Source organism: Fistularia commersonii, chromosome 27 (assembly GCF_037954325.1).
Source record: "Fistularia commersonii isolate RoL2024-O1a breed Wild chromosome 27, RoL_Fcom_v1.0, whole genome shotgun sequence".
NCBI classification, from domain to species: Eukaryota; Metazoa; Chordata; class Actinopteri; order Syngnathiformes; family Fistulariidae; genus Fistularia; species Fistularia commersonii.
The window spans coordinates 8,103,945-8,127,573 of record NC_141310.1 but is presented as its reverse complement, the minus strand read 5'-3'; the positions used below and the strand labels follow the sequence as shown (position 1 = coordinate 8,127,573).

At 38.4% G+C, this 23,629-nt stretch overlaps 2 protein-coding genes across 2 annotated transcripts in view; both read left to right on the top strand.

Annotated features, from left to right (window-relative positions):
- The first annotated feature begins 82 nt into the window (after nt 1-82).
- fbxo22 (F-box protein 22) lies at nt 83-8,213 on the top strand. The gene is made up of 7 exons (XM_086174837.1): nt 83-275; nt 516-648; nt 1,812-1,896; nt 2,491-2,589; nt 3,999-4,151; nt 4,269-4,431; nt 5,341-8,213. Exons 1-7 carry the CDS (start codon nt 145-147, stop codon nt 5,732-5,734), a joined length of 1,158 nt encoding a protein of 385 aa, XP_086030963.1. The 5' UTR covers nt 83-144; the 3' UTR covers nt 5,735-8,213.
- A 1,008-nt stretch (nt 8,214-9,221) lies between these two features.
- LOC147217963 (transmembrane protein 266-like) overlaps nt 9,222-23,629 on the top strand; it is a 40,118-nt gene continuing 25,710 nt past the window's right edge. Inside the window, exons 1-3 of the mRNA XM_086174836.1 lie at nt 9,222-9,425; nt 10,504-10,634; nt 20,874-21,065. Coding sequence (XP_086030962.1) covers nt 10,621-10,634; nt 20,874-21,065 — 206 coding nt within the window. The 5' untranslated portion in view covers nt 9,222-9,425; nt 10,504-10,620. The remainder of the gene's footprint in view (nt 9,426-10,503; nt 10,635-20,873; nt 21,066-23,629) is intronic.

The window sequence follows — 23,629 nt, the reverse complement described above, 5'->3', positions numbered from 1 at the left end:
AGACTGGACTGATAAGATATGTTGCAGCAGTTGACGTAGCTCCTCCTTGCCACATGGGGGCGGGTTTGTCGTCTATCGGAAATAGAGAAGCAGAGTTGAAAGTTCATAGTTGGGCATCCTTGCTGGGAATTGACGACTTGAAATATGTGTGAAAATCAGGAATTTGGTGTTTTCATTCCAGATAGCAAGGCTGCATACGTATTGAGCAATGTCGCAGAAGTGGTTGAGCGCATTCTCACGTTCGTACCAACCAAGTCTCTTCTTCGGATCGCAAGGTAACATTTGGCTAACGGAACATATTTGTATGCTAATGCTGTATGGTTATTGCGACTAATCCTCGTTTATCTATTGAAGTGAAACTCATTCTAAAGCACATTCTACTTAGAAACAAAACTGATTTTCCTACTATTGTACTTTAAACAAAAGCGTAGTTGTTTTCCCAAAATCTCACAATCGTTGCAGACACTAATTGAATTAGCTAACTCTTAATCAAGTTTGTGCGTCGGTCTCATTAGTGTGTGCAGGCTGTGGAGAAACTGTGCCCGGAGAGTGTTGAGGACTCAGCAGCAGATGACCTGGGTCTCTGCCTGTGGACCATCCAACAGGGAGGTGCATGTCCTCTGCAACGTCGTGGCTGAGGAGGTGGAGGTAAGTAAGATCGTTTGTTTTTTTTCCGCTTTTCCAGTTTATTTCTGCTCAGTAATGTTACAGTAACTTTGTATAGGTGAACTACATTTGGCAAGTCTACATTTTTGTACTTAACTGTTAGTCCAATTCTAATATTTTGTATGGCACATGTGTTCTATCTTAAGTAATTGTAGATTAGCTTCATCAAAATGTCACTGAGTAAAATGGTAGGAATTTATTATGATTGTGTTAAAGGGGTACTTTATTAAAGTCTATATACATTTCCACTGTATCAGCATTGCCATTGAGATTCACATCTTATAAACACACCAAGTACATTGTTGCAGTGTTTCCACTGCACATAGAGCTGCAAAATCTGATGCTTAAACAAGTCACCTGGGTTCTGCTACCAAATGGCTGATTTTCATGGAAATAAATATACTAAGTAATTTTTCCATCACTGTCAAAACTGTATAAAAAAATCTGAACAAAACTGGAATGACCACGCACACTTCTATGTGAAATATGAATGGATTATTTCCATTGTATTTCAATTAGGTTGCAAGTAGTTATTCCCAAACAAAGGCACACCTTACTGATCCTTAAAGCAGTAAAATATTTAATCACAACTAAACACAAAATGTAATCCATAATGCAGTATCACTTCTTCTTCTTCTTTTGGCTTTTCCCTTCAAGGGTCACCACAGCGAAACAACCTTCCTTATTCTCTATATCCTCCTCTCTCACACCAACTGCCTTCATATCCTCTCTCACTACATCCATAAATCTTCTCTTTGGTCGAGACCTCCTGCCTGGCAGCTCCAATTCCAATAATGCAGTATCACTGTTAGCTAATATTCATGTACAGTATTGTAGTATTGACAGTACTGTCCAAGCCAAACTTTTACTCACTCCATATTTATAATTTCTTTTACAATCATGAAATGCTTTAATGCACGAAATCCTGACCATGGCCAAACCTGGTTTTTCTCTTCTGCTTTCTTGCTTAGGATGTATAATGTTTTTCCCCCCTGCTCAAAACAAACCATTTGACAGTACTATCACATACACTTACTTCTAGACCATGAAAAAAACCACTCGCCACGATATTGCAGAATTTAAGTAACTCATAGAAATCACTTGATGCATATTATAATATATACCCTGCTTTTGATTCTCTATAGAAAGTGTTCCTCCTGCCCAAAACAGTTCTAGCAATGGTTGACTGGGAGACCTTCAATGGAGTCTATTGCTACAGACAGAGTAAAGGTTTGTATTTAAATATTGTTACGCATTGCTGACCCTTCATCAATAAACATGCTTTTCTCTGTTGTTATAGTTACGTAGGTATTCATAACAGCTCAGTGATGTCAGACAATTTCTGATCTGTTTAGTGTCAAAACAGCCTGTGAAACACCCATCTGCACAATATTTAGAAGTGGAAGAGTTGCCAGGCTTTATTTGTTGTTGAAACTATTGAAAATGGAAAGAAAAACTAAATGTCTATGGAAACTTTCATTTTTACAAACAAATTGAAACTTCATTTTGACAAATGAATCATTCGAATAGTAAATGATTTCATTAATGGTGAAGAACCTTGTTAATAGTTCAATAAAAAAGTTGTTTTTCAGAGTTTAAGTTCCCAGTTTTCTGATTAAAGTTGCTCTTCTAAAAGTAACTTTTTTCTACAGATTACTCTTAATTACTGACATACCCAATGTCATGGGTTGCTAGTTGTTTTTGACTGGTGAACTACTGCTTAGTCTTAGTAATATTTGTGTATTTAATTTATGATTACAATATGATGCATGTACACAGTGACCTCCCTCATAAAAGAATGTTTTTTGCCCCTCAAACCTCAAGCAAAAAAAAGTCGCCACAGTCTAAACACAGTGGAAGAACTGAACCAGCTCTTCCCCAAAGGCTGTGACATCGTGGGCATTGCAACCCCAGGCATAGTCCGTAAGTGTTGGCTGTTATTTCAATGTTGCTTAATCTCTGCTTATGTAAAAAATATATTTGTTGAAATGCTTGTCATTTATTTTTCTTCAGGAAATTCAGTCTTGAATATCAGCATGATTAATTTGGCAGTTAACTTTAAAGTCAGCAACAATTTGATTAAGAAATCTAATATTAAGGGGGAAATTAAAAATAAAAGTCTGCCTAAAATCATCATGAAAGGACTTGATGTTAAAATACTGAAAAGTTCTCAAGAAATTTGTTAACATCTGCAAGAACAGACCTCGAAGCATTGGAAATAGAAACTGACCTCCTTATTGATCTGGAGATACACTGATTTGTGTTAAACATCTGATGTGATTTTTGTATCATCTGGGTATGAACTATATTTCCCCCTTTTTTTTTTGTAAGTGCACTACAGTGTGCTTGAGGAAACACTTTGCTCACCAGCCTTTGAGGCAGGCGCATATCGCAAATGGGATTCTATCTTTTCAGTAGACAGGGTTTTGAATTAATCCTCACCACCGCTGCTTGGTTGTGAGACATCACTGGAGGCTGGAACCCCGACCCCCACCCCCCTCTGATAAATGGCCTCGTCTTCCTCGTGCCTGGCTCCCCATTACTCTATATAATCACAACTCTCCAGCAGCATGTTCCCTTTCCTCAACATGATGACTTATCAGACTTCCATCGTCCATCAGCCTTAATGGCAGCCAAGGCTGTTAGTGATAACACTCATTCTGTGATTGTACCGCTGAGGGTCATTGCAGGGTCACCGTACAGCGCTGTATGCAGTCTTTGATTACGCGATTTATTGTAAAGTATGGAACTAAAGATGTTTGAATATGCATTTTATATTGCTGTGCTCTAGCTGGGCCTTGTTACATAATTAACTGAGAAATCTAAATTATAGGCAGGCCCCTTTTAATATGTCCATCTATAAGCGCCAAAGATATTCCACTGCAATCTGTTTCATTGTGCTTGTATTTACCTGCTAATTATGTCATTATTATGTTATGCCATTATTCAAGCAGCAAAATCATATCTTGGATGTAGTTTTCGTAAAAGGGGTTTGATTTGCTTGTCATTTTTGAGGTATAAGACATTGGAGAAATTATAAATCAAACTAAACCTAACAGACATTTGCAATTCCATCTGGCTCACTGTTTGTTTTAGAAGACGGAACAAAATTTTTGAGAGTGTTTGAAAAATATACATAGGGACAGAAAGTTGAGGGAGGTATCTTCATATATGCCTGTGTGTCTGTGCGCGTGTGTGTGTGTGTTGTGTTTCACCATTCACTACGCATTCAACCAGGGTGAGGGATGCTTTCTTAAAACTTTCATGCTGAGTCTTTTGGTCAATTGAACCCTTTATTTATGATAAATGATAAAAATGTATTTAATGCACAGTGACCCCTAGTGGCTCCTGCAGCAGGCCGCCTCAGGAGTATCAGGAAGGACAGGCGGGTTTCGCAGTCATGTTCCCCAGAATGGATGGTGTTCACATCAAGCCCTTTCATTTTTGTGAGACATCACTTTCACCAGCAGCACTGAAAGAAGCAGGTAAATCAAAGACCACTTTTTTTTTTTAATCATGCAAAACTTATGCATCAGGCTCCAGACATTTTTCTGTCTAGAGATTTAGTTCCTCATATGCTTGTATTTGTTGTGTCTTGACAGGACTAGTTGACAACCCAGAGCTGCGAGTTGTATTAATGTTTGTCTATGAGTCGTTTCAAGCCGAACAAGATTTCCTCAACCAGATACTGGACCCCCTGGTCAAGAGCAAAGTTCTCATCACAGGTGGCTTGGTGGAAAGTGGCTTTTCTCCTCCCAGACAGTGGTGAGTTCATGTTGTGACTTAAATATAGATCAGGAGCATCTTAGCTGTCTTGGAATTATCACATGGATCTGAATCACCAGAAAAAAATATGACTTCTAATTTAGTATCGGGATAAACCTGATTGTATACTTGACTAAAACCGCCAAAGGAGTAGGACACCTCTTCATATCCTTTATTTTTTTTTCCTTATATGTTAATTTCAGTTTGGGTTTTATTAATTTGATAGCCAACATTCTGAACTTGACCAAATTTGGGGGAGCATTGTTAGTTTTTCATTGCCTATATCACAGAAATTGAAAATTTCACAGGTCTGATGGGGGAAAAAGTGCAATTAACTGAGTGCATCTCAGACATAGTGCAGTTAAATGTTGTTAGTGTCTGCAAAACACCTTTGAGTGAAGCAGAAGGCTGCATTTTGAAACACTTAAACAAGAGAAATTCTGCTTACCATCACTTATCCGACCCTTTCAAAATGTTAATTTCTATTATTAAAAAAACTGAACAATTATTCAGATTCTATCTTTGTTTTTTTTTTGTTTTTTTAATGCACAAACTCCTTGACGAGGAGTTAAGTTATTGTACTTTCTTGCAGCTATTTGGGTAATTAATCTGTGATATAATTTTTTGTTTATTTCCCCAAGTTATCAGGCAAACAGCCAATTTACCACTGGTGTTTTTGTTAATTTTGGACAAAGTAACTTGTAAGAAAATGCATATAAAATGGAACTATCAAATTTTTACAATTCTTTTTTTATTAAAAAAAACAAACAAAAAAAAAGCCACAAAGAGCTCTCTTAGATGACTCGTGATATGGCAAGTAGCCTTATGTCTGACGTTCCATCGATATTGTAACGTTTATTTCTTTCTTTTTACACAGTTCTCTTACTTTCTCTCACCACCTCTTTCTAGCTGTACCCAAGATGTACATGGTGTTGTGGGTCTGGCCCTGAGCGGCCCTAAAGTGCAGGGAGCATCTGTGCTCCTCCACAAAGACATCAACAGCCCAAAGGCTGCGGAAGCTGCCATCCGGAGGCTAAAGGCGGCCAAAATTCCTGAGAGGAACACCCTGGGTTTCATGTTTGCTTGTGTGGGGAGAGGCCAGAATTACTACAACAACCAGACCAATGTGGAGTCCGATGCCTTTCACAAGGTGTTCCCCAACACCCCACTCTTTGGCCTGTTTGGAAATGGTGAAATCGGTTGCGACCGAATCGTTAAGGATGACTACACGCTGTGTGAAAATGACACGGACAGTCTGCAGCATGTTTACACCACAGTAATCACCCTCGTCCATTTAGGTTGACTGACTGACACCAATAGGGAGAGTTTCTTCTTTGAGAAGCAGTTGGGAACAAGCATGATGCAACATGTCTCTTGCATCGCCATGTGGTTCCTGTTCAGACCTGGTGTCAACTTTTGAACCTGGAGCCTGTGTCACCAAGCAAGATTAGTGAGGTAACTTAAACGTAAAACCAAGGATTTTCAAAATCATTGGGCTCATACATTTTTCTGCCGGTTATATAAAATATTTAACCTTTTCTGGAGCAGCTCCAGCTGATTGATCATAGCCAAAAAACAAACACTGCCTCCTCATCAGTCAATTCTCCATTAATTCAGCTCTCCTCCTTAACTTCACTGCTATTTCCTCAACCCACGTCTCAATTCAGTTCATAAGAGAGCAATTGAACATGTTGACTCTGATATTAAGTGTCTTTTCTAGTTCGAATAAAAGTTTTTATATTTTCTTCAGTCAGATCACAGACACTTTTATAGCATCAGGGCTTCAACTCATAACTGACCAGCCCTGACTACATGTAAGCCACCAGACAATCTGGAACATAGTCAGCGTCTCAATAAACACCAGCCATCGGAAATAACTGAAGTTAGGCAAAGACCTGCCATAAAGATTATAAAAACACCCCCAAATTTAACCAAAAATCAGTAAGTAGTAATATTAAAATCAGGGAAGAGAAAAAGGAAACATTAAAATGAATTAATAAGTTTAATCCACATTTAAAGTAGGCAGCCCACTTAGGACAGGCATACCTTGCTCATGATAAGGCAGTGATTTTTTTTTTTTTTTTCTTTTTGTTTCAACTGGTTTATTAACATTACATGTATTCACTCAGTTGACAATGATCTTGCCATGTTTTTTCTTTGGCTTTTGCATGCAGCTGTGTCTCTGTCGTGGATTTTATTGTCCTCATACTTGATAAGGATTATGCTCTCAAGCAGTGTACAAATTGGCTGGCAGTACTTAAGGAAAAATAGTGTGTAAAGCTGTACACAGTTTGTTTTTTTCTATGTATAAATCATGTTCTCAGATTCATAATAGTTTGCTCCGCGTGCGTGTCCAGAGAATTTTCTCAGGGCAATAAATTTAAATCGTTCTGGGATGTTTTTTGTCAAGCGCAGGGCTTCAGTGGCTCAGGGTCCAGGGTTAATTTGGTTGCGTCCTTAGTGTGTCCTGCATTCACACCTGGACTTAGCACTGCCAATTTTACCGTCTAATCAGCCGAGTAGCATGATCATGTCAGTCTGAACAGGGCCTTAGAAAATTGTCGTCATCTTTGCCCCTTTAGAGCTGCATAGTCATCCCTCTATTCATCAATATACTGACAACATTTGGCATTGCCTCCCTTGAGTGAAGTGAGTTTTAAAACAAAACACCCATCATCCCTTTCAATATTTTGAATGTTGAATAGCACTCTTGTAAAATATGTACATATATATTTCCCAAATTTCTTTAACATTGAAAGCATATCTTACTATTGTGCATCAACCTCACGGTCTGTTTGCTTCGCAGGTGACTAAACAATACACACTTGTGTGTCCCAAGCTATTTTCAGCGAAAGCACTTTTATTCATGTAAGAGAAATGTGATTCTTCCGTGAACTCAAGGCCATCATGGAACGCTCTCCTTTGTCATCATGGTTTTTTTCCACTTGAGGTGTTTTACACTTGTCTTACCAGTGGAAAACAAAAACTCAGATCTGTAAAGACTGCTAACTATTACCATTACTAAGACATTGATGTGCCGTAGCTCTCTCGGGCACAGGAAATAGTGCCTCTTTTTTGTCTGTTTGACCCACCTACCCTTTCCAACCAACTGTGGCTAAATTGATAGGTTATTACTGCAGCCTTTAATTCAAAATGCTAAATCAGATGAACTAGATTGAGCTGGTAGAAACTCACTATCTTACCTCACCTTTTATGTTTTCTTTGTTTTTGATGGCGGGTAGCAAAAGGAGGCACTGTATGGTTTTCTGAAATCAAAAATGAACCGTCCAAGGTTAGAAAAAGGTGAAATTTTTTAAGTCATTAGATTACAAGGAAAAAGGTACATAGTATTTGCTGACAACTTAATTGATAAAGGTTAAATTAGAGACTTCGATTGTAGTCTGAATACTACCTGGCTGCACAACTGGTAACAGATCCCCTCCCACCCCCCAACCAACAAAATCCACTGAATGCAACATAGTTTAAATCTGAATTATTTTCCTCATTCAGTCTGGCTTGTTGAAAATGGTTCAGCTTTACTTTCAGCTCTGCAGCAAAGATTGTTGCAACTCTTTTCTTGAAAGCTCCTTCACCCTCAAACAAAGGATTGACATTTCCAAGAACATCTTCCATGATAGGCCTCCCTGTCAGTTCTTTAGAAGGTAAATGGTGTTCATGCGTTTACTGAAGTTGTTCCGGTCTGGATTCACTTTTCTACAGGATGTGCCAAAATCATATCTTATCTTCATTTTTCCTCAATAAATTCATCAAAAAGCTGAAAAGTGTCTTTTTAACAGACGTTTTGCGTTGTTCGCTCCTTCCATGAGATCCAGCCCGGAACATCCCGCATCCCGGCGCTGGAGATTGATGGATGTGCGCTTCAACCACAGACTGGCTGATCTTTATGAGTGACACACGGTTCAACCAATCACCGACAAGGCAGTTCATATTAACATAGACTTTTTTTTATTTTTTTCTTATTTTGAGAACCCATTAAAAACGGTCATGACAGTGAGGGGGACGGCTGCTAGTAAAATAATTCGTGGCGAGAGAGTTTTCCCATCGACCCTAATGGACAACTGAGAAAAAAATCTAGGCTTTCTACTCCCCCCTCCACACACACACACACACACACACACACACACACACACACACACACACAAAGCCAACATTTTCTGTCGTGATCGCAGCGATGCAAATGTCACACGAATCATTGGTCGCTGTCAGTCTCCGGTGAGGAAACGTCGATATTTTTTGGGTCGTTTGGTTGAAACTGCCGCCCCCTCCTCCTCCTCCGCCCTCCTCCTTTTTCTTCTACTTCTTCTTCGTCTTCTTCTTCATCATCATCATCATCTCCCTTGATCCCTCTCCTCATCCTCATCCTCATCCTCCTCCGCTGCTGGCCGGTCGCTGCGGCTCCGGTGGGGAGCCGCTGCTCGTTTCAGCACCTGGACAGCTCCGCTCGCCGGGATCCCCGCCGGGGAGGAGGAGGAGGAGGGGGGGAGCCCCCTCCGCTGAGGAGTGGACCTGGACCAGAGGCGGCACGCAAACACGCACACCAACACGCACGCAACCCGACGACCCCCCCCCCCCCCCACATACCCACCCCATCCCCCTCCTCAAGAGCTTGTCATTTAACCGCTCCGATTCACTTCCAGGCTAATATGATCTTGCCGAGTTACGATGCTTCTCGCGTCTGAGCTTCATCCACTCGCATCTTGCGCTGAAATCCGAGCAGCAGCAGGAGCTTCAGTGGCGGTGGAGGAGGAGGAGGAGGTGGAAGAGGAGGAGGAGGAGGTGGAGGAGGTAGTGGTGGTGGTGGTGGTGGTGGTGGTGTCCGTCCAGTGCAGAAGTGCTAAGGATAGCTGCAGCCTACACACACACTGCGAGCCTGCCGCCGCTTCACTCACTCATCACCGCCGAGGGAGACGTAACTCTCAGCGAGGGGGAAGCCGGAGGCACAACTACCCCTCAACGATGTAAATCTCACCCAGGTAGGTTCTTTTCCTCCCGAATCAATAATTCATGCACGGTTACTTCAAACGCTCCTACAACTCTCCTCTACCTCCACCTTTGTGGGAGTGAAAGGGAGTTGTATCACAGGTGTTACTATTGTCCCAGTGAGATTCAAACTGCAGCTCAAGATTTCATTTCTACCCAAGGTTTTCCATGGTCTGATCTGGAGGGGTGATTAAAAGTTCACTTACACACTGTCAGTGTGTGTTTTCAGGGATTGCTGTGAAACTTTTTCAAAAAACCAAAATATTCCAGCTTGTCAATTTTTGACAGTTTGATGTCTTTTTCTTTCTACTGATATTGAGGTTGTTATTATTTAAAGTGAGGCAAAGCTGTTTTCTCCTCTATAAATCTTATTGGTAGTTGGAGACATTGCATGGGGCTGTGAGGGAGCATCACTAAAATTGCAGTCTTTTTGAAAATGCCCATACTGTCTAAAAGCCTCTTTTGACTGTTAAATCACTGGCAGTGCCAACTTCATAAGTAAGAATACTCCATTAGTATTTAAAATCATAAGGGTTACATTGCTTGAGTCACTGTTTCACTTGCTGTTTGCAAGTCGGTGAATGTCACGCTCCTGTATCAAAGACCCCTCTCTGTATAATGAAGTTGACTACTAAATGAATATTTGAACCAATTTAAAGCAGTGTCAAGAACAAGGGGAAAAAAAAAGTATTCTGGGGGCATATGTTTGAGGGCCTTTATGTGCATTTTTTCTTTAAAGCAGAGGATTTTGAAGTGGGGATATTCACACTATCCTTCACCTCTAACGTTCTAGATTAGTCTGTGTAATACGACAGAATATGATAGGATATTACATGAAAGAAACAAATAAACTGGTTATTGTTTATATTTTATGGCTGAGTTTTTATCATTCATTTGTATGTGTAGTCAAACATGTAGGATTTTTGGTATTTTCTTACCACATCCAGTACAACAATTATCATTAAAATTCCCTTATGGTTATTTTTTTTATTTTTTATTATTGTTCAATAGTTATTTTCATACAGTGATTTTGCATGATAACTGACTTGTAACTTGCTTTTATCCACACAGATTCAACATGAAAGCAGCATCTACTAGGTGAAAAGGTGAACTGCGTGTCTAAACAGGCAGAGTTGAGTGGAAACCACGTGAAAAACATCACATCTTTCCTCCCTATCGGCCAGCAGCATGGCTAATGCTAAGTAAGTACAGTTTACACAAAGAGTGACTTTCTTTTTCTCATCTTCCGTTTGCTCTTCTTAACACTGACAAACATAATAAGCCCTCTGTGCAAAATTAAAACAAAACGGTTAGCTATAAAGCGGCGGTGTCTGTCAGAAGATATTTGTCAAATTACAATTCAATGAATTTAATTAAATTCAATCACTTTTGCAGATCCATAGACTTCCATCTGCTGTCCAGCAATAATGACCTTTGTTCACTTTTCTGAAGTGCTCCTGACCCTTCCTCACTCTGAATGCTAAATGCAGACACTTAGATGCTGATTCGCTCAAACACATGCGTTCCACAAAGCGCTGACTATAGAACACCCAAACATAAAGATTCATCACTATGCTTACCCTTTTTGTGAAACCAGATGCATGGCTTGTAATTATCTGTGACCATCACAACTTAACGCCATTCACATCTGACAAACTGTATAATGGCTGGTGTACAACAGAGAGGCTGTGTGTGTGTGTGTGTGTGTGTGTGTGTGTGTGTGTGTGGGTGTGGGTGTGGTGTGCGGATAAGACAGAACACACTGATTCTGCTGTGGTGGCATGTCTTCTCTCATTCATTCTCATCTTAAATAGCTGCATTTTTTCTTTTAATCTAAAAAGACCTTAGTCCTAATTCAATGTTCCCTCTTTTCTGCTTGAAATGCGAACCAGTTCCTGCTCTCACACAGAGCCCAGGTCAGTGTGCCTCAGCAGCGCTGCAGTATCATGCTGTTTTAAAGGTGAAATGTCTCAAGACAGAGTTATTGAGATTAATCAGGTTTCCTAAAAACAAACTTCAAGCTTTTAGCTGTGAAAATATATCAAACTCCCTAAGAAACGTCAACATTTATTTTGTCACATTGACCAATCCTTGTTTGGGCAGTGTCTATCTGTCTCAGCAGATACGTATCCATGCCGAGACTTGCTCTTCTTTTTTGCTGTTTGTTGTTTGATTTGCAACATGAGATGTGTGAATGAAATTTGACTTCAGAGATTATGTGTATGATTGTATTACATATTATTTATCACTTAATTAAATAAAATGGAACCTTCATCTGCAGTCGCAGACACATTTAAGCCAGTGTGTACATCTTTTTGGGAGTGGAACCCAAGTCATATCAAACGTGCTTCGTCTCTGCGAACCGGTGTGTATCTGAGGTTAAAATTGATTATAGCTGTCTGCATGATGAAAGAATCATCATCTTTGAAAGCACAAATATTAGTAACACACAATGAGATCCCATCAGCTGAAACCACTACTTTCGTAGTGATACCACTGGGTTAAATGGCATCCAGACACAAAACACATTTAATGCTTAATGTAAATGCAGTACTGGCCATCTCAGAAATCGGCATTCTTCTAGTCCCTTTCCCACCTTGTTGTGTGATGTGATATTATTTCATGAAATTGATTCGACCACATCTCCACTCCACCTTGTGGCAATTCATTGTTGTAAACATATCTAGTATATAAACACAGGGAGTTTCTATGTTGGTTGGCAGGAGTGTCCAAATGTTCACACGCTAAAAACAAAAAAAAAGACGTTGCATGACATTTCAAGCTCGGGAAGATATATGTTTGTGTTGTGAAATGTCTGATTTAGTCAGAATAAATTTGGTGGCTATTTGCTTTAAGAGTCCAAAGGATCCTTGCCAGTGGACTGTATCATTCATCTTTCTTCTCATGTCTCTGTTTACCCTGGTGTTTATTCAATGCCAGCGGAGCATTGATAAGGTCGGCAGGCTTAGCCTCTTTGTTCAGAGGTTGAGTTTCTGTCTGTTGGCAGTGATGCTGTCTACAAGTAGCTCTCTGTTTTTACCTAATTGGCCCTTTGCATAATCACACTCAAATGAATGTACATGACACATGTGTTGACTTAAGCTGATATAATTAGTTAATATAAATGCCACAATTACATGACAGTTGATAAGAAACTAACACAACATTGGAAAGAATTTGCTTAAAATTTGGAGAAAAAGAATCTTTAATGGGACTTAATTGCCATGGCAAAAAGAACAGAAAACAAAAACAAAATTAAAGTGCTTTTTTTCAAATTTATTAAAGGGTGAACAAAAACCGCTGGTATATTTGCAAAATGTTTTTTTTTTTTTTTTTGCATTGAATAAAATCCAAAGGTGTCATTATTCTTGATGTATATAAATGCTATGCCACAATCCAAAATATACACTCAATACACCTCAATGCACAGTACAGCCCTAATGTTTAACATTTAATTGCCATAGTATTACATTGCCCTAAATATATATTAATGATACATGTAGCAACACATTTAATGCACATGTACAAAAACGGTGTACTTTTTTTCTTATCATAAATTCTCTAAGATGAAGCCAGTTTTACAAGACTAGAGAATCTTTTTTTTTTTTTTTTTTTGTACATTAAGTATTCAGAGAGGCCTATTCCCTCCAGTGTCTGTGGAAATTAAAATAATACATTGTTGGATACTGACACATTGTTCAAAAGTTCCACAGACATCTCCAGCATGTGGAGGGCCTCTGCACATCTGTATTCTTAGTCCTGGTCCCATGAGGGTTTCTATGTCTCCTGTGTCTCTCATAACTTCTTTCTGCACAGGTCAGATAAGAGACTGGTCAAACCAGGGCCAGAACAGTCCATTGTCTTGTCCACCAATTCATCATAGTTTAATCTGCAGTATAATGAGCTAATGTGCCTGACAGACTTCATTAATATCCACTGGCATAAAATTATCAAAGTTTGTCTGCAAGTTGAATTGGATGTTGTAAGGAATTACCTGAAGCAAATTGTGAAGAAGTCAGTCATAGAACAGGAATATCATTTAAAACTCAATCTCCCAAGTTATTGTCTCTAAAGTCCTCTGTTATGGTGTATTCGCTGTTATTAAAAGAAGACACTGAGGAAGAAAGGGATGGGTGAGCACTAAAACATGTGTCTGATCTGCAAACCAAATAATAAGCCTGACTGGTTATGTAAACTCTGTCAATGGTGTCGCTGCTGATATTTATCTCCAAATATTCATATATATATATATCTGCATTTAAGGGTTGAAATATCCCTTCTCAAGTCTCTAATATTACCCATAATGAAAAGTTATGCAATATTAATTCTATAGAACATTTGATAGAATATTGAATATTAATGGTCTGAAATTTATTAGATCCCTTATTCTGATTAGTTCCCGTATTCACACTTTGGACATTCAATAGTGATAGCTTTCCAATCAATTAATTTCATAACGAGGGATGAATCACAGAAATTGCATTTAACCTTACAGCTATGGTTTTCTTATGTGAGTCACGGAGAATGGCTGCAATTGGACTTCTTAAAGAGGGACAATCTTTTATGAAAGTGCACATTTACCTACATTACCTCACAGTTCAAGCAGACCGGTTTGGACTATGGGAGACTATGGGAATAGCAATGTGCACAGACACTTTGGAACTTACCTCCTCTTTGAAATCTCTCCATTCTCCCAGACAGATCCTGTCACTAAACTGCACAGATACACAATAGCCCCTCCCTGCCCTCTGGGGGCATCTTACCTTTCAGCTTTTTTCAAAATTATGCAGTGTCTTTAACTTAAGGGTGAATCTGCACTAACAGCAAGCTTTATAGCATACTGGAAAAAAAGCAAGTGCTTAGAAATGTGAGGCAAGGTCTAGGTTTCTGCTGATATCACTATAATAATTATAATATTACTATCATTATTGTTGTTCTTGTTGTTAATAATAATGATAATTAATAACAATAATTGCAGTGATTATAATGATTGGTATTATGCTATTGTAATATTGATTATAATTATCATCAGCCTTTTTGACAGTTTTTGACGCATCTCATAATGACCTGGTTGTTTAGGATTATCCACCCTTTTTTCAGCATCAGATTATCTTGAATGACTTGAATGCTGTAAATATATATATTTTTTACAGAACTGTTGATTTGTTAATCAACGATATAAGTGAACAAGTTACACCATTATACACACATCCAACTTCTCCTTCATTCTTACCCCCTTTGATGGGAGCAGTGACCATCTGTTGTGTGCCGCCACATTTCAGCCAAGTTTTGATGCGTTTAAAATCTTCAGGCGTCACACTCAGACACCTAATCTCGTGTGTTTGTTTATCTCGTGGCTGACAGGAGCTTTGTACGCAATGTAATTACTGATATAGTGTACCTGGACAGACATACATTTTCACAGTTGCAAAAAAGTGGACAACAGCGTATATATTTTGTTCCTCCATTTTTATGGGATACTTATTTTAATACCGCAGCTATTAATTCACGGCACCATTTGTAAGAAGTAGAAAACTTAAAACTTACCCACCTTGTGATATAGAGTTTTTATTATCTCTACATTTTAGTGGATCTTCACAGGATGGTAGATTTTTTTTTTTTCTATAATCCAGAGTGTGGGAAGGATTCATGATTCATGAGCAGTTTCCAATAAAACTTTAAACAATATATTAATGCACTGACTTAACTTTAGAGCACTTTGAAGTCTGACAGATTCATACATAGTTGGACGGATTGATTCTTTCTGAATTTTCTTTTTTGAGTCGAGTTTTTACAGATTTGATTGTGGGTTCCTCGTATTGATTCAAATATTAAAATCAGGCACGGCTGCTTGTAGGTCTTGAAAGAGGACACAAGGGCCATGAGCGAAACACTTATAATCTTCAGACGAAGAACATTCTTCAGTGCCCCTGCCTCCCGGTTACATACATGACCTTCTGTTTTGGTCAGTGAAATCCCTTGAGCAACTTTTGTCTCATAATGACCTTTCCTACCTGGCCCTTACCACTACAGTCTCCTATTTAATTTTATCTGCCAGCCCCAGGGAATTCTAATCCCCTGAATATCACTTCTTTCCTGTGGGTGCTTCTCCACAGTTGCAGTCTTGTTAGTCATTCTGTGAAATAATGTTGCAATAATGCAATTTCCACATTCTTTGAGAACAGCGGGGGTTCTTAGAAAGGTCACTGTTTGTGTAAGTTAGTAAAAATACTGCAATATGAGGAATATTTTATTTACTTCAATTCAAGCTTCTCACTCCCTCATCATCACATTTGATAATAAATGTAAATGGTCCCAGTGATCATTGACACCTCTTTTGCATGTCATACATTAAAGAAAACATTTCTTAAAAAAAGCATGGGATTTATGTGCCATAGATGTCAGTTTTGTTTGGAGTAATTTGTTATTTAAAATATGGGAAGCACATGAAAGTGAGGGCCAATAAGGAATTCAACAAGTAATTATTCATGAATAATAGTCATTTTAAATTGCAATCACTAAAAATAATCTCAACTAAAGTCTCAAGACTTATAAATTGATAACATTCACCTTTATGATTAAAGAAAAATCAAAATTTTGAATGTTATACTGTAATATCATTATATTCAGCTGTAACTTGTTCTTGCAGGGGACATAAATAGGTTTTGGATCATTTAATGAGGAAACTATTGTTAGTGTTGTGGACAACAATAAGTGCTACAATTAGGAGAAAATGAATAAACCATTACAGATGATGTTATTGTGTCAGGAAGGCTGACACTTTTCTGGCCATACTATATAGTGGTAGCAGACATTGGTACTCACATGCTGACAAATTCCATTTATTTTTACTTTCGATATTATTCCACCCAGCACTGGCAACATATGACTTTCTGATAGTTGTACTTACATATGTTTGCCTGATCGTTAGCACTATGATGGAAAAATGATATACAGATTTCAATGCAAGGTGCAGAGATGAGGTGTGAGCTGGGGAATAACCTGTTAATTTCAAATATCAATTCCCTGCTTTTGTTCACAGGATAGAGCATTTCAGAAGCTCATGTAAGTGACTTCACACCAAGTGGGAGAGGGTGTGAAAAAAATGCATTTTAAGTCATAGTCCTGGCTGCATATTTTAGTCTTAGCATGCATTTCTTTTGCCTTTTTTCAAACACAGCAAAGCTTCAGTGAAAGCCAATAAAAAACAAAAAAGCAAATAAAAAACATATTCCCTTGTTACCCTACAAGCAGCAGGAGTGACCTTTGATTGCCCCATAACTTTTGGGTGACTGTATTTAGTTTAATTTCCCATACTTCCACGCTACAAATCATTCATATCTCTGCATTCATCAGTCGACTCTCTTACAGTATAATTCTGAGACAATAGCACTAATGATCTTTAAATAATAAGCCAGAGTTCTAGGGTCTCTCTTTCCCATTCAATAGAAAATAAGCTGTTAGCATTACCATAGCAACATTCATTTGCAATTGCAACCTTCCAGCTGATTCAAATCAGCCATGTAGTTTGGTCTGATGAAAGAGTTACGTTTTTGTTTTGTATTGAGAATTTAATTCATTGAGTAAAAGGTCCGGGTTCGTCTTTCTGTTCAAATATCAGCTCACATCACTGCCGCTGATGTGACCTTTTCATCTTCATCAGTTTGTTGCTATGACTTTTGTTCGAACAGACCTGACTATATTATATAAAACCATGAACTATGGCCAGACAGTTATGGACAGTTATACATCTGGTCTAATCAAATGAATCAACAGTCGAGCGTGGCTGGAGGAATGCCAGGGGCTTTGAGTCTTTTTAAAAATTCTTTTTAATGTAGGTGTGTATTGCTGACATTGCCCATCAACGGCTCAACAGACAATGAAAAAGCTTAAAAAAAAAATCTAAAAAAAAAACCAACAACATAAAATCATACGAAACATATTGCATTGTGTATAACTCTATAGCATCTCAACCTCCAGTGACTATTTTTGACTATATCATGTATATTTCTACAAAGAAATGTGAGTCCCCACTGGCCACATGAAATAATCTTATAAAACCAAAATGAGGGTTGTAGCTCTCGAGAATCCACTGCAATAACTCTCCGACCTGAAAGACAGAGATTTTATTAACAACAACATTGACATCATAGTATCATTCTCTGTGATGAGTTGTAGCAATTATTTTATAATTATGTCCAGATATGGGTTTTGCACAAATCTTTTTCTAAAATTAAATTTTAGCTACTTGCGCCTGTTTCCTTTAACGCTTTGGCAAACATGGCCATGCTTGTGTTTAGCCGTGATTTAGTGATTGTGAATGGAAGCAGATTGAACAAATTCTTGGTCCAAATGAAAAGACCATGGGAAGAAATATCCAGATTCCATCCAGTTGGAAGGAATATAAGGTTAAATTAGGGGGTTATAATTTCCCCAAATAGAATGCGTCTCAGTGCCCCTTTATGTCGGGATGTTTCTAAAATCATTTATCCATCTCTATTGCCTGCCTCTCTATTTTTCTCGGCAACAGCACCAAAATAAAAGGAAATGCAGATCCAGTTTCTTATCTCTTGTGTTTTGCATTTGAGTTAAGAAATACAGTAATTCCTTAAAATAACAGGTTTTAGTGTCCTAAATTAACATTGTCTAATCATAATTGATAGTTAATAACTGAACCCCACCCCTAACCACCACCACCTCCCTAGTTACATGCCAACAGCAGCAAAAGAGACACAGGACACACACACACACACACACACACACACACACACACACACACACACACACACACGCACGCACGCACACACGCACACACACAGATTTTTAAGTTACCCTTCAGGAGCTTGGTTCATTCCAGATTGCATCAGAGCCTGTAGCATAGACATTATCACTGTATAGTTTAGTGTTTTTGGGTAAGAGGTTATGAGTGTGTTTGTTATTTTTCTGCTCTGATTTTATATCTACCTGTCTGTCCTTCTCTAATACTATGCCTGTCTGTCAGGGTGCGCGTCTCTCCACTCAATGTTTTAGGTCACTCTGCAGTCTGTTGGGGCAGTGTGAAATTGACTGGGAGGGGAAGCAGGAGTAGTAAAGAATTCAGTGAGCAAAGTATAACATAAACATACATGTATTAAATATAAAGAAATGTCTTTATATGGTGCAAATGGAGGAATTTACTTTCCTCTTGACACACAACCATATTTAGATAAGGACAGTTCAAGGCATTTTCATCTATTTGACTGGAAAGCTCTGCTTTTTCAGTATATACTTGATTTTTTCAAGTATTCTATCCCAATTTTGACCATTGGAAAAATCCCCATTTGGGCATTAACTTTTTCAAACCAAAAACAAATATATTTTCATCCCACATTCTCTTTACCCTCACGATAATCCTGCTCCCCTTGTTTTTCTTTTAAACTAAATCTCTTTTGACACTCATGCTTTGTGCTCATTGTTTACCTTTATCTTTGTCAGTATTAACTTGTTATCCTGAATCATTTCCCTGTCTTTTCTTTGCATCCCCTTTCGTTCGCAGAATTCCTACTTAAATAAATTTCTCGTATGAGTTCAACATTCTTTGCTCTATTTTCCTCTCTGACCCTCCTGCTCCTCTTGTGTAACCCCATGACTTGCATCTCACTTCTTTTTTCCTCCTCACCAGTTCTCCCTCCCCATCTACCCTCCTCCTTACTTCCTTTGACGTTTGAAGGAGAGTGGGGATCCACTCAGCTGACAAAAGGAGAGCCGATGACATCACAGCAGACATGATACACCAGCATCTGCTCTGGTCTAAAAATACACACCACGGGGCACACACAGTCAGTCTGCAGCTGCACTCGGAATTTGTTTCCACCTCTATGCATGACTGAGATGGCCCTGCTTTTACACAACCGGAGCTTGTGGGCACGGTGGGTTAAATGCTGCTGGCCTAAAACTGGATGACCTTGATGTGTGTACGTATTGTGAATTTTGGGACCCTTAACATATAATGAGGATGGCAAATATCAAGTAGTTAACTTGTCATTTTGAAATTGAAATACAAGCCTCATATTTCTAAAACATCTTTGATAATGCAAGAAGACTCAACATTGTCTTCAGTTTTAATGGTAAAAGATAAATACATGTCAGGCTGCAAAAGGGAAAATCAAAATATTACACTCACTAAATTTTACTTGCACTGCATTTTAAAGTATTTTTCCCCTCCCTTTTTATAATTTGAAGTATGACTGAAAGATTTTTTTTCACAACATAAAATTAAGAGGTCCAGTGTGAGAGTCAAGGTGTTGCAGACTCAGTCTTCCTCACTTGATGCTGCTTGAGCGTTTCCACGGTGAAAGGCTGGTATACATTGGCCATGCAAAAGAGAAAATGCTGTAAAATGAGTTGTCATAGTCTTGCAAAGCGTTAGCCACAACAGTGCTAAAAAATAAGTATAATCTTCTTACGATGTTGATGCTGCTATGACCTTCATCTACAAACCAGTCAAAGAAAAGCATTAAGTAAACAGTTAGAATCTAGCTGGTTTTATTTAGGTGCCACTCATTTATCCTCATTTCTGATTTTTTTCCCCTTAGTAAACATTGTACAACTTTGGAAGGAATGCCATTCGCGGGAACTTCATTTTTTTCCTTGTGTTGTTGTAATATGAATTTAGTTTGGTCACTAATGTAGTTTTGATTGCTCCTTTGAGCATAAATCTCCCCTGGTACTAAAGTGTAGAAGATATGAACGTTCTGTATTTTCCTTGTGTTGGGGGGGGCATTCACGTCTCACCCTCTATGACCTGCTTTTTCCTCCCCAAGGGCAGTTCTGTAAATAAGATTTTTTTCTTGTTGATCTTGCTGACTGAATAATAATTTCTTTATATGCACCAATTTACTGCAAATACACCCTCTAACTCATCTTGACATTTTCTCGTCATTAACCTGTTATCTTGGTAGCATCTGCTATTTTTACACCATTTCAATTCTACTCATATTTAAAAGCATATAGGGAGTTGCTTCATTGGGACACTAATCCCATGTCTATTTCAAGGAGAAGGTGATGAAATACTCAAAATACATGTGGAAGTTGCATTTGAAAAATGTGTTACACACACATAAATGCATGCATGCACACTTACATATATGTATGCACACAGATAGATAGATAGATAGATAGAGAGAGAGAGAGAGAGAGAGAGAGAGAGAGAGATTGGTAATCTAAAACTGTGCAAATTCTGCACACTTTACAAAAATGTGTTTCATTCCTTATACCCCTCTTTCTTCTTTTCCTTCTTGTTCGTGTGTGTGTGTGTGTGTGTGTGTGTGTGTGTGTGTGTGTGTGTGTGTGTGTGTGTGTGTGTGTGTGTGTGTGTGTGTGTGTGTGTGTGTGTGTGTGTGTGCATGCACGCATGTGTGTGTGTGTCTGTGTCTCTTTTGCTGCTGTTGGCATGTAACTAGGGAAGTGGAGCAGGCAGGTCTGTCAGACTTGGAGATCATCTCGCAGCCGGTGGAGGATGAAAACCAATGTTTGGCTCCTCCAGTCCAGCTGGTGAGTTTTGGCTACAGAGATCTGCCCCTTGCTGCTCTGGACCTCTCATTGGCCGGATCACAGCTTCTCTCCAATACAGATGACGATGAAAACAGAGAAGGGTGAGTGAGACAAAACACATGCAAGTGAGACTACACTGTATGAACAATTAATGAATTTGTTTTCTTTCTGTCGTATGATATATGATTACTCTGAGTTGAAGAAAACATCAGGTATCGGGAGAGCTGTAAATGTTTTATTCAAGAGCCATTTTTCTGAAATCACTCTAAGTTGTTGTTATATTCCTTTTTCAAGAGCCAAATATGGAGCATTATTTAGCACAAGTTCATGAATCTGAAAAGGAGGGAAAAAAGAAATCATATTTGTCCTATTTAGAAGTAGTTCTACTCTTTTTGTCCAGATGTTCACTCTTATTCCATTATTTTATGACTGATTTCACATCGTAGCGTGTACGAGGCACTCAAAACATACTTTCTATGAGTACTTCAATCCAGAGGCATTGAACAAGCCCAGAATATGACCAAGAATTAACAACCGCTTTCAAACAAATAGTGAAAAATGAAAAGATTGGCAGACTTCATGTTTTTTTTGTTAATTGAGGTGTCGACTTTCACAGACAAACAATCACATTATCACACATATATTAATGTCAATAAAGTATGTTTTTGTACAAATGATTCTCAAAATGCATTAGCAGTATGCAGTAAATGTGTCATCTTTTTATCTCAACATACAATAAAGTACTATTTTGATAGATACCTTCAACTCCCATCCCCCTTAAAATGATACAGAATTGAGGATAACACTGTTAAGTCCATGCTATTGAGATATTTGGATGGACGCAGTCACAGGACTCATGTGCTGTCAGATGAAGAGATAAAAATGAAAAGGAACATACTTGAGGACAATTTACAATTAAAGTTTATGTAAATATAACCACTGTCTGATCTGCTGCAGCTCTGCACCAAGACAATAAAATCCCAAGGGTAATGCTGTGATCTTACACTTACTGCTGAATTAATTGCCTCAAACTATATACAGAATGGATTTTATATAATATAGCATTCTGAGATTGTCATCCTTGCCTTGAAGTGATTAAGTTGACAGAAGTCAGACTCAAAAATGCAGCACCAGGAATGAGAGGCCTTTCACACTTGGTTGATGCATGGGAAACACACAACTCCATGGTGGAAAAATCCCATTTCTGAAGATCTGATTCTTGCAAACATCACTCATCTTGTGCTGCAAATGGTGACAGGATTCAGAAAAGGCTCAGAGAGACAGCTTGGTACACAGCTTGGACCGGATTGCAGGGAATATATGGGTATCAAGGCTTATAGGAGTCAAGAGGTAGCTATGCATTAAATGTGAACGGTGAACCAGCTTTATTATGTCTATGTCAATGTATACTGAACCTTGATGTATTTATAATGGTTTCTCTGTTTGATTCTAAGTATGAGAATGAAAAGAAAGTCTCAATGAGCACATACTGAGGGAAGAACGGGGCACTCACTGAGAAGTAAATAGGAAGTGTGGGAGAGCTGTGACTTCCAGGAGAGCATTCACTTCATCTGTGTAGCTATAATATTAATTCTATCAAGGCCTTTTCACATATCGCACTCTTTAATTCTAACTTTACTGGCCATTTTCAAAAATCTTCTTGTTGCAAAAAGTCTGTCAAGCCTTTTTATTCACCATAATCTGTTTTCAATGAGTGTGGCTAGATATACGTTGCACATTTAGCTTCATTACACACATACACACATGAACTGAACCACTATATATAGATAGGGATTTCATAATGCTTTCCCTTTAAAAAGACCACAGATACATGCCCGCGTGCACATAAACAAATACACACACAGACAATCTTGTAAAAATGCCACATAGTATACCTGATTATCATCCATCATGCATTAAGACTCCTGGCCTAACATCTTGACTGGCTATCCCTGTTGTTACAATCCATTCATCATTAACTGACAACCACTGAGTTGTCCAGTATCAATAAATAAACTTATATTACTCTTTTCAAATGAACTATCTACTCTCTCACCCTGGCTGCTGACAGTAGGAGCTTTTTTTTTCAAATGTAATTGTGCAGCAGATGATCCAAAAGCCAGTGATTCCACACAAGTAATCTCTTGCAATTCTTTTCTGCCATGGTCACTATACATGCCTCCCAAGTCAGCCACTCACATGGAACTCACAGTAATTAAGTAAATGTGCACTGTTTTCAATGTTTGTTACTGAATGGGCTCCAAGTAATGGCTATGTTATTTGGTCATGTAATGGAGTGCCTTGTAAAAGCCTTTTGGCAAGCTTGTAGTGTGTCACAATATATTTTTTTTCATTTAAGAGGCGAGAAAAATTCCATTGTTTCATGGAATTATTTACATTTCCCTTGATAGGAAACAGCTAAAGTTGATCAGTCACAAAAATATATGTATGTGTTTCAGCAATGTGTAATAACAGCAATCAAAAGGTTCTTCTACTTGTGAGACACTGGGATTTCTTCATTATATATGATTTTTAGTGACACCTGGTGATCAAGTTAAATACTGTAAAACCTAACCTTTAGAGGACAATTCATCAGTGTAATGGACAATTCTGAAACATTTATAAAAATGTGGGATCCCAGCTCTTTGAATGAGGTCTTGATAGG

What these genes read in the sequence shown, in the direction of transcription:
- fbxo22 (XM_086174837.1), top strand. Translation starts at nt 145, where the DNA reads ATGTGTGAAAATCAGGAATTTGGTGTTTTCATTCCAGATAGCAAGGCT. An exon ending in TCTCTTCTTCGGATCGCAAG is followed by an intron (nt 276 to 515) that starts GTAACATTTGGC and finishes CGGTCTCATTAG; the next exon opens with TGTGTGCAGGCTGTGGAGAA. An exon ending in AGCAGCACTGAAAGAAGCAG is followed by an intron (nt 4,152 to 4,268) that starts GTAAATCAAAGA and finishes GTGTCTTGACAG; the next exon opens with GACTAGTTGACAACCCAGAG.